Raw genomic sequence first — 11,700 nt, 5'->3', positions numbered from 1 at the left:
GGGATATCGACAGTGCAGGACAGCTGTCCTTTGTGCTGAAAAGCAGAATTTGCAATTCATGAGGTTGGTCTAATCCACCTCAAGAATAAAAGCAGCTCAAGCACCCTGCCTACATTTTCTTTGTAAGGGGTCCTGTTGTCAAAACTGCACACCAGCTGCTGCTGCTGCTGCTGTTCAAACACTCCAATACTCCCACCTTGTGGCCAAGAATTTTATTCATGACATACTGTGTGGTGACACTGACTCAGGCTCTTACAATGCCATGTTACCATAAATTCGTACCATAAGTGACTCCATCGAGGACAAAGTTCCTGACACGGACTGTCTCTATATGATAATTCACTGAGCTTGTTACAAAATATGCAAGCATCCATAAGTAGTTTCAGAAAATGAAAAATAATAACTATAACATCTATACACACACACACACACACACACACACCTCAAGATCCAGAGTTAAAAACCCCAGACAAAGAATCATAAAACATCCATTAATAAACTATTAATTGGAAATAGTTTTACTGTCAGTAAATGAACTGACACACAAAAACTCTCAAAGAGAGATACCCCGACCCCACAACATGAAACTGATGGAACATGTGTGGTGAGGAAAAACCCAGTCTGCTGCTCGTTGACACCATTTATGTGCAGGAAACTGAAAATCTGACGTCCTATGGGGATTTCAGTTTTCTTCCCATGCGAGGGTGAGCAGCAAGAATCCGTGGCTGAGTTGATATGCCAGACTTTGGTGTCAACCAAGATGAAGGAGATGTCAAGGCATGGTGAAATGATCTGTAGAGGTGCTGCTCAAACATCATAGATGCACACTGAAATGTTCACAGAGTTTAAATACTCAAACTGAAAAGGACTTGCTTTGTAAAAAATAAAAAGCCAAGCACCAAAAAAAAAAAAAAAAAAAATCTTGCACGCTAATTTACAATTTAAAAAAAGGAAGTTTTTGTTCCTTTTCTGTACCCCCCTCCCCAACACACACCACCACACACACACACACAGTGACAGGGTGTCTCACATTTACATTTCTGTTGTAAAACCACATCCCTGCATTGCTGGCCTTTAAGAAATGCTGCGCGGAAGCTTGGTGTTACGTGATGTGCTAAGGGGTGTTTTAACATTATAGCTAATACAGGGGGATTTCCCATAAATCAGTTGGATTTTTTTTTATTATCTCCACCTAGGTTACAAGAGTTCTGCATGAATGTTAACAGAAAAAAAAGAAACTGCTGTTGTTGTTGTTTTTGTCACTTGCATTTGAGGAAACTACTTAATATAAGCTCCAATTCTGCAACAAACTTTTCTTGAATACGTTTGATGATATTTATCCATCAAAATAAATAGGAAAAGAGGAAAAACTCCAGTTGTAGTGGGGGGACCATCTCCATAAGGCCATTTAACTCTTCCCTAGATTGTGATATACATCTGCATTACTCAGCATGGGTCATTTGTGACATTTTTGCAGTTTTCTGTGATTGTACCGTGTACTATCTACAGTTAGTAACGTCCTCTCCAGGAAGTTGCTGAAGTTTCTAGTCTTGCACTGGCATCCAAGGTTGAAACACTGATGTCTCTCATTTTATGATAGTGTGCCCCCTGTTGGAGGTGCAGGCTGCATCGCCCCATTGAAACCATGGACTGTGTAACTTCCTCAGGCTGTGAAACCTTGCATCACTTCCGGCCTCCCCTGCAGCTTCTCCAGGCTTTCCTGCAGCAGCTGTGCGCAGCCAGATAAATCCATGTGGTGCAAGGCCGAGAAGACATCATTCATGCTTGCAGAGGGGCGCTGGCTCCACAGCCTCAGCATCTGGTACTGCCTCTCCATGGAGCCCTGACCCAAACCGGCCTCCAGCTCGACCCGCTCCAGCTGCTGATCAGCCACCGAGAGCAGACGCAAGAACTCCTTCCACCGACGCAAGGGCACCTCCTTTATAATCGCGTAGAGGACAATGGCCGGCCAGTGCTCCGACTGATGATCTTGTCTGGCAGCTGAAAGGAGACAATCAGACAGTCAGAGGATGCAGGATGTGCAAAACTGAAAACTTTGCGACGGAAAAAATTCAGTCAGAAGAATGCACCGTCTGTCAAATGTGCTAGTGGTTAACCTCATTAAGGTAAAACTTTTTTCGCCAACTGTAAACCCAGATTAAAGCTACACTAAAGGTCACTGAGATACATAAACTCTGTAGAGACATTTCCACGTCATGGGATCTGCCCTGATGACTGCATTCATTATGGAAAGGTTCACGTACTCCTGAAGGACAAGTGATATTCTCTATTGCACAGAGCAAAACACACAATTAACCGATCAGCATTGTCTATGTAGCCTATGCCTGATCAAGCCCTGGGGAGTATGTTTTTTTCATTCGTCATTGCTCTCTTACTCAGGATCACTACTTCCTCCTGTGGATGAGTAAGATTTACTAAGAACTACAGGGCCCAGCTGTTGGGTGCTGCTAAAGACAAGGCAGGAAGTCAGAAAGAAGAGAGAGATGGACTGACACGTTGATGTTTTTCGTCTCTATGGGATTTGTTTTCTTTATGGAAATATAGATTTAGCTTTATCCTGTAATGATTTCTGGTGGGGATGTTTTAAAATCAACACTGAATCAACCAGGGAAAAACAGCTGTTGCAGTGCAGCATAGAAATTTGAACTTTTAATTAAAACTTCCCGTAAAACATCTGACAGTCAAGTCACTCATCATGATAAGAACAACGCAGTGCACAGGAAAGGCAAGAACACAGGAGTCGGTGAGTATAAGGTGACTTGGATGCTGGTTTGTTAACGCCAGACACAACGACATGGCATCACTAATGACGGTAATGACTGGCAACACAGGGCTGTATCAGGCAAATAGTGAATAACAGCTTAAACTGCAATATCAAGAGTGAAGCATTGATCTACTGTAATGTGTTTTGTTTTAAATAAGGAAACTAAACAAGTCTTATGGCTTCTGAAAATGAGCAAATGAAAGGTAAAAACAAGCTGTGGAAAAGCAAAGTGGCTTCATCAACCTTTCACATACCATATCCTATAAATAACATCTGAACATGCATGAATGTTGATGAGTTCAAAAGAGTTCAAACATAAAAGGACAAAAAAAAGTTCACAGTTTAGTGACATGTGCTCATTATCTGATTTGCCATTTCCCCTAATGCTGAATTGCTGACTGATGAGAAAAAGTGAAGGCGTCCTGTTTCCCAGTTTGCACCTCCACACTATGGGCCACATGGCTGATTGGTGATAAATAGCGTGCTGAAGAAGCAGAGATGAAAAGGCTGCCATTCTGGAGTGAAAAAATGCAGCTTCAGATAGTGCACCGCAACAGTAACGAGATGGGGGAAACAGTCACCATGACATTTTTAGAAAAAAAAGTGTCACAATGATTAGTGAGGCTACATTTTAACGTCAAGTCTTGAAGCATGCAAGCATCTGCTCTGCTGATGTGTCCTTTACATTTGATGGTTGCAGAATATGTTTAAGTACTTCGGGTATTAATAAAGTTCCTCTAACATCGATGCTGGGATTTCTAGTTCTTGCCTGTATCATTCAAGGCAAAGTTACAGATTTATGTAATCAACTCAGTCCCTAAATTCCTGTAGGGTTTAATCAAAGAAATTCAGAGTTTCTATTTCATATTGTGTCCAAGTATGACATTGTATTGGTAACTGGTGATCTCAATGTCAAGTTTTGAACCACAAACCCTCAATCAATCAAAGTGGAGTGGCCCACTGTAGTACACAAATGTGTAGATGGGAGACAAACGTGTGTATGCTAATTGAATTTTGCGTTATACAATGCTTATTCACTGTAGCAATAACTTTTATTGACCTGGTGGTGAACCTACACATTTTGTACACTTCCTCTGGTATCAGTTTTGAAGAAGCTTTGAACTCTCTGCATCTGAATCAGGCCTCTCTTCAGAAATAGATATCATGTTAAAGTACTCCACAGAGAAAAACTCTTTTATCTCACATCTAAACAAAAATCCTTTCTTTATACAAGCAGTAAGTCACAGTACAGTTTTTATGATATTATGTTACTTGTGTTTAAACAATATCAGCACCATGGATTTGTTCTTGTGTGTAGCTGTTGAGCCAGTGACCTCAGAAACTTAACACAAACGCAAAAATGAATTGACTTGAAAATAACTTGAGAGAGCAAAATGCCTTTTTTAACCCCCAAGTGACCAATGGGAGTCAGATACAGAATGGCCAAAGACATTTTAATGTTCCCCGAAACAGATTTATCTGATGTGTCTCAATTTTCATGACTCTGTTAAAGAACTTGTCCTCCAGAAAAACCCCAAACCTCAAAAATGCAGTTTCATAAACGCCCCTGAAGACGTCTTGACTTGACGCTACAATTTCACATTCTTTTTTGCAGTTGTGGACAAAGTGGCTTCTCACTTGAGGTATTGAAATTGCGTCTGGCTTCACAATACAAAACCGAACCTGAAGTGAGATTTGAATAGATCATAACACCTCTGAGCTGCCTTTCATACATGTTTTTCTCTGCTGTTGGCAGCAGTTGTAGCAACAGTAGTAGCTGTAATACTATCATGAGATAGTGACCTTCTGACCTTCCATAGAAAAAGGTGAACGCAAATTCCAATAGTGCAGATCAATGCACGTTTACACTATACACATAGTTTGTTAACTTTGATAATAAAAAGATCCATGGTTAGCCCTTCGAGCCTATATCAACATGCTATATATCAGTACAAGTCAAAGTGAGGTCTGGGGACTCTGGGGGTCCTTAGGGGGGGTTCCAGGAGGTCCCCTGCAATTTATTTGCAGTGTAATTCATCAAGTAAGATAATTCAAGTAACATAATGGTGTGTATGACTATTTTCATCAAGGGTTTTAATAAAACATCTAAAAGCTAAAATACTATCAGATGGGGAAGCCTGGGACAAAATCTTATCAAATGGGGGTCCATGGTCTAATTTGGGTCCGTTTATGGGTCCTTGGTGTCATAAAGATTGAGAGCCACTCCCATATATCACTTGTTTTATACTATAAAAGTAATGCAAGTGTCTGCTGAAGGGATGTAACAGAGAAAATTGTAACTGATTCTACTGAAATATTTTTGGTAAACTATTAGCAAGAAAGTGTTCCCACTTATTAGCTATTCACCAGTGTTGGAGAGGAACAATGAGCTTCAGTCTATTCACCAAAGTCGCTCCTTCAGAGGCTGTGCATCGAATCTTACCTTTGTGTTCAGCGTCTGGCAGTAGTGGACTGTTGTGGGCTGGATGATCTGGTGCTGCGCTCGGACTCAGAGTCATCATGGGAGTTCCCTCAGATATGTTTAATGCCTTGAAAGGACAAACAAGAGAGAAGGAGTGAAAGTCTTTGTTGCTAACTGAAGAGTGTGAAATTAGTGTGGTTTTGCAATTCATCTTGATAATTTAAAACAGCTTTGGTTCAATTTGACTACAAATTATGATCAATGTTTCATTTTTGCTCTTATTGAACTTTTTCACAAAGTCCTCTGACTGTCCACGTACAGCACTGCTCTAATCTAGATTTCTAGCTCAAGAGAACACAAAATGCACGAAACTGGGCACAAACCAGTGTGGTCATGGTGCTGCCTTGATGACTGCATTGCTCTGTTAGGAGGAAAGAAGATACTATCAGTAAGCTTCTCGCTTGAACAGCAGTGAGAAAGCACATTTCAAAAGTTAACGTTCAGTCAAGACATTTTTCATATAATTTAAGTTAAAGACCGAAGCGTTGATACATTTAGCCTTTGATAGTAGCCAAAAAGAAAATGTGTGTGAATCTCTCCAGAGGATAACTACAGAACTACCAAGCTTAAGGCTAAAGTAGCAATGCCATGATTTAAAAACATCCCACTACAAAGCCCTCAAAATGTTAGTTAAGTAAGAGTGAAGAAGGATCAACAGCTGAATGCACTTCAAGTGTCAGAAGTAGAGGTACTCATTTGTGCCCCGAATGGCTCCTGGCGCCCTTAAATTATTAGATATCATAATAGTGGATTATTATTAAAGATGCATTGAAATGTAAGCAGCATTCTTATGCTGTATTAAGTTTGAACTTTATTACATACTGTCATATTTACAAGATGGTCATTTCTTCTGTTTGTAAAATATTAATCTCTAAAACAATCTCTTTTAACTTAAGCAGTCAACTAAAAGTAGTGGAGTGAAAAAAGCACTATGTGTGCCTATGAACTATAGTGAAGTTGAGGTAATGAGTTGCATAAAATAAAAGTACTCAGATAAAGCACAACTACCAAAGAAACAGTACTTGAGTAAATGTGCTTAAACACATTCAATCGTTGGTTACCGCTTAATTTGGAGGCTTTGACAGGCAGCTCCACATCTTCATTGGCATTCCAGCAGATACAACTCTTTGTAGTTGGGTTTCTGCAGAAGAGCAGCCAGAGCCAATAGAGCACCAGAAATATCACCACAAGGCACAGGAGATACAGCAAGACCAGGTTCTCTGCTGTGGACACAAAGAAATCAGTCACGCCACCACTCATCACTTCTGTCTAAAAATCTTTGATGGCAACATGAATGATCATCCAGACACTTTGAATAATTCGAAGGCGAGCCCACGTGGTGCAGCAGGAAGGGCAGCTAAACTTAAACTGAACTGCCCACAGCTAATGTGAGTGCAACGTGCATGAAACTACAAAACCACAAACCAGTGAGTTATTCGATCACTTGTTAAAGTGCAGTGCATAGACAGAACTAACGGTGAGGTGGAACCACTGGAATCTTAACAGGACTCGTGCTGTTTAAAGTTGAGGTCCTTGTGGCTGTAGTTGTAGCTCTCGTAGTCGTAGATGTAGTTGCAGGTGTGGTTGTAGATGTCGATGCATTTGTACTTGCTGAGCATTTCTTCTTCCATTCAGGGTGTTTCAAACACTCCTTGCTGAAAAAAAGGAGAGGCTGATATAATACATATAATACATGTATTAAGGAAAAAAAAAAAAAAAAAGAAGCAATCGTATGTGCACAGTTACAATCCTTAATCAGTAAGTTTACAGCCTGAACAAAACTGCCTTTCAGTTGAGACTTTTAGCATCCACTACACTGTTCAGCACAGGCAGTGCAGGGCTTCAGTGAAGCAGCAGGTGTGTAAAAGATATATTTTATAGATTTTTATAGATAGATTTTCTTCCTCTCTAACAAAAAGGAAATATGCCCGCTGACCTGAAATCATGAAATGCTCGATTTGACCACAGAAATACATTTTAGATCAAGAAACGCGGTTAAAACACCTGCGTTTTTTTTTGCTCTTGTTTATATGAAAATGTCTTCAAGTATCTTGCTTTGTTCCTCCCAACAGTAAAAAAAAAAAAAAAGAAAACCAAAGACCTTAAATTAAAATAATACAAACACAAGCTAATCATAGCATTGGAAGAGCTGGAGTCAATGAATAATTGTCATTTTTGCTTGATTAAACTAAAATTGTTGCAGATAATTTTCTGTCAGTCCATCTAATAGATAATAATGTTTCAGCTTTAGTTTCAATCTCACTGAGGGTTTTGTCAGGCCTGGTCAGTTAACATCAGAGCGAAGGTGATACCCAGCATACACACAGACGCTCAGTCCTCAGGTGCATTCTGGGTAATTAAACACTAAGTGTACACTAAGCCACTCCGATGAAAGAAAAGCCTCTTCAACAGACACATATTGAATCTAATACTACATCAGAAAATTGACATTCTCATTAAATTACCAAAAAGGAAGCAATTAGTAGCCCATATGAGGTACTACACAGAAAAGGGAAAAACACAGAAATTAAGAAACATACAGATAGTGCCAAAAAATCCCAGATTTACTGGGAGCTATGAATACAGTTTGCAGATTATTTATTCTGCCTTCAGTTTAGGTTGCTGGTCTGTGCCCCCAATCCTTTTCCAATCTGCCACAAAAAAAAAAAAAATCTGACCATTGGGGTTTTCATTTGTCATATTGTAAAACATCCCACCTTTGGCAGGGCTTGCACTTCCTTATGTAATCCTCATTATCGTCAGGCCCTGAAAAAACATACAAGGCCAATTGTGAGAATGCAAAAAATGATGTAACTTCCTCTTACAAGGTTTGTATTATATTGATTAAACCAGAGAATTAGTCAATGTGGCAGCTGTGAACGCCAATCGAGGCTGAATCCCTTTTGACGTCATGTACCTTGACAGAAGTTACTGGGGCATTCCAGGCAATTTACATTGTCGGGGTCAGTGGAGCTGTTGTAGAAACCCTCTTCACAGTCACACAGCACACTCTGATTAAAGAGGCAGGGCCTTATTTTCCTCTGATTATCTGTCAATCAAAACACAGTGTTTCCGTCTCAGTCCACAGCATTAACACACAGGCCTGTCATGCTGTAGAATAAAATCAGGAGATTTTGATGATTCCAGGATTATTTCCATCAGTTTTCACGTTGTTTCAGTCAGGACAACAGCTAATTTTTCACAAAGTACGTTAAATCTGATCCGAGAGAGAACTAACGTTTAAGACAAGATCCCACTTAACATGCCACTTACAGTGTATGACTCCTCATGCTGCCGTTAAGGAACTGACTCTGAATAGCGACATACAACATTTGGAAGATGTCACATTTCAGGCAGATTTATTTCATCAGCGTTCCATAGATCATCCAAAAAAAGAACATCTTACGTAGTGTCCTCACCTCCACACCTTTTTATTTAATTCTCTACAATTCATCAGAACCACATGACAGTGATAATAAATCTCATCATAAAGAGAGATGAATGTTTCTCTAACACAGCCCAATAAATAGTATTTGAAAAACGATACTTACGATTACATGAACCACACCTCTCACATCGCAGTGCAGAGTTTTCTCTATCTGTGTAGGTGGGGCCATCACATCTTTTACAGCTGTACTTTTTTACGGCATCATTACAGAGACCAACTCTATAATATCCTGGGAAACAGTGGAGACAAGGAGAGTGAGTTCACAGGTGAAACTTTCAAATATAACTGTACAACATGAGGCCAATGAGGCATTCGGGTAACTTACCGGCTGGGCACAGTGCATAGCATGAATCGCTGGCTTGTTCTGTCACGCCACTGTAGCTCTGTCCAGTGGAAAAGGCAAGCATCAGTGGGAAAACCTGAAACAATAGACGAGGTGTGACAATCTGAGGTCTTGTGCGAGCAGAGCAGAGGATCCTGGCCTGTCACTTGTAGGCCTCTGTACTGGAAACATGGCTCAAGGCTCAGCAAGTCGTTGCAAGGGCACATGTACATTTGTCAGGGCGAAGCAGGGAACGAGCAGAGGAGGGCAGAGGGGAAGAAGTCAGTGTACCCAGTACCAGATTGGACCCACAGGGACAATGTCTTCACCTGAACCCACAGTAGTTTTTCGGAGTCTTTTTTGATTGATTTTTGACATTTGATGTCAACTAATAGATGGACAGCGGGAACTTGTGATTGGCATTTTTACTATTAATTGACACTCTAGAAACCAAACGATTAACTGAGAAAATAATCAGTAGATTCAAAAATGACATAAATAATCATGAGAGGCAGTCCGAGCAAATTTCTAAGGGTAATGAAATGTGTAGACTTTGTTGTTTGTACCAGAGCTGCAAGATCATGAGAGAGATCCATATTGATCAAGACCGTCCTAATAATCCAACGATAGCCTAATGTCTCTTGTCATCAACACTATAACAACAACAGCAACAACTTATGAACATGTTGAGTCTTAAATGTCTCTGACCTTTAATGTAAAAAGCTGAACCCCCAACAGTGAGATTGCACACACACAACAAATATCTCACTCACAGGACACAACATAGCCGCTGCTAGATCAACTAATGTGTTTCACAGTTACAGAAGAACATACAAATGACAAGTTCTTTAAACTGATGAGCATTTAAAATGAATACAATCACTTTAACAGACCTTATCTAGCAAATAAGATTTAAGGTTCGTTTATTTCCCCATTCTAAAACACAGCAGAGAAAAGTGAGTTGTAGTTCCTTTAATGGTAACAGCAATACTGTAGCAACAAATCATGTGACAAAATGTTGATGATTATCTAAACCACTCAAAGAAACTGCCATACAGATGAACCAGCTAAAACATCTAAACTGGATTACTCACCAAGAGAAACTCCATGGTTGGAGAGCAGACCGTAAGAAAGTTAAACGAGCCAACTTTAGGTCAGTGTTAGTCTCACTCATTGGAAAAACACCGGTTGATTATCGCAGTACAGACGAGGGCTGAATTCACCAACAGGATGAGGCACTCTGTAGATTTCCTTTAAGGCTGAGTCAAATACAGCATTAAAAGGAAGCCAGTGTGTGTGTATGTGTTTGTAGGTCACAGTTGTCACTTCTTTGGAGTCTTCACAGAGGTAGTGCAAGAAACAGGAAACATAGTGAGATCACGCACCCACCTCCCCCCCCACCCCCCCACGTTAACAGTGTCACAGCGCCTGATTATTTCCAATAATTCCTTAGTACTTCTGTGATAATGTGTGGTTTAGACACTGGTGACATACATGGGACTTATTCATGAGCCGGATACAGGGGTTGGACGTAGGTGGTGGTGATGGTGTGTTAAAGGGGACGGCAGGCACACAGGGTATATTAAGTACATTAGTGTCTTCTCTTCATAAACAAGGCTGAGATTGTAGGCAGGTACCAGAACTCACTCAAGCACTAATCAGGCGGGAAGAATATTAGTTCTTAAAAAAAAAAAATACTGAATTACTTGACTGTGAAAATGTGAACACACACACATTAAAACTAGCTGAAGTTTTCTGCCGTAAAAGCCCAGTAAGCACTCCGTGTGTGTGTTCACTGCATGACTTGTATATAAGCAATATACACATCAAGTTATATTATAAGTAATCAATCATAGCTAATTATATGTCAGCCATCTAGTCTATTATTCATATGTAAAATCTTAAAACAGGTAAGAAGATGTGACTGATTTAAATTAAATCTGTAAGTTGACTTAAATCACTTTCAATCAACATGATACTTGATAAACTGGATTTAAGTCTCATTTTGTTACGTGAAAAAACCGTAGAGTAACTCAGTAACGTTACTATCTAGATTCACATGTATTAACTCAAGATGCTACTGATATGGTACAGGGCACTGACAACATGTGAAATGCTGACAAACAGCAGAGGAAGTGCACGTACACTACTTGAACGATTACCAGAATTAATTTGGTTATTTTGAGGTCAAAAGGCACCGGGGCGTAAAAGTTGGTGAAAACTGAGTTCAATCTGGTCGGAGATCTAAGCTGCATGTAATTATCATTTCAGCACTGTTTTAGTGACTACATTTCAACATGAAGCAAGTCTACATAATAAAACCCTTCTGCTTTACACGGAAATATGGTCAATGAAACGCTGCTGAAACAACATCTGAGATTGTTTATCTCAACAACGTGTTGGCACAATAACTAATGATGACATATGTTATTCAGTTATTGAAGAACGCTCACGTTCCAACTAGTTTTCATCTTAACGTTAAAACGTAGATTGTTTTTACTTTATTTTAGATGTAGTTTCTGCATGTTACATCAGTATATGGTCATGTGGAGCATGTTACAGTTGTGTCGGCGTGTTTAGATGTCTGTATTGTATTTATTGTTGTAATAATGTTTGTATGCCGCATTCTGGGCAAGATTCTCTCTTCACAAAAGCAGACTTTT

The 11,700-nt window shown here is 39.8% G+C and overlaps 1 protein-coding gene across 1 annotated transcript; it reads right to left on the bottom strand.

Annotated features, from left to right (window-relative positions):
• Positions 1-197: 197 nt before the first annotated feature.
• LOC139209264 (tumor necrosis factor receptor superfamily member 1A) lies at positions 198-10,201 on the bottom strand. Its single transcript, XM_070838912.1, has 10 exons — positions 10,132-10,201; positions 9,041-9,134; positions 8,819-8,944; positions 8,185-8,316; positions 7,985-8,033; positions 6,744-6,922; positions 6,329-6,490; positions 5,591-5,628; positions 5,229-5,334; positions 198-2,001 (listed from the first exon to the last, which is right to left on the bottom strand). The coding sequence occupies exons 1-10, from the start codon at positions 10,144-10,146 to the stop codon at positions 1,664-1,666; spliced, it is 1,239 nt and encodes a 412-aa protein (XP_070695013.1). The 5' UTR covers positions 10,147-10,201; the 3' UTR covers positions 198-1,663.
• Between the last annotated feature and the right edge of the window lie 1,499 nt (positions 10,202-11,700).

Source organism: Pempheris klunzingeri, chromosome 11, assembly GCF_042242105.1.
Source record: "Pempheris klunzingeri isolate RE-2024b chromosome 11, fPemKlu1.hap1, whole genome shotgun sequence".
NCBI lineage: Eukaryota > Metazoa > Chordata > Actinopteri > Acropomatiformes > Pempheridae > Pempheris > Pempheris klunzingeri.
This window is presented reverse-complemented; position numbering and strand designations above follow the sequence as displayed.

What these genes read in the sequence shown, in the direction of transcription:
- LOC139209264 (XM_070838912.1), bottom strand. An exon ending in CTATGCACTGTGCCCAGCCG is followed by an intron (nt 8,945 to 9,040) that starts GTAAGTTACCCG and finishes ACTGTTTCCCAG; the next exon opens with GATATTATAGAGTTGGTCTC. An exon ending in CAAAGCCTCCAAATTAAGCG is followed by an intron (nt 5,629 to 6,328) that starts GTAACCAACGAT and finishes TCCTCCTAACAG; the next exon opens with AGCAATGCAGTCATCAAGGC.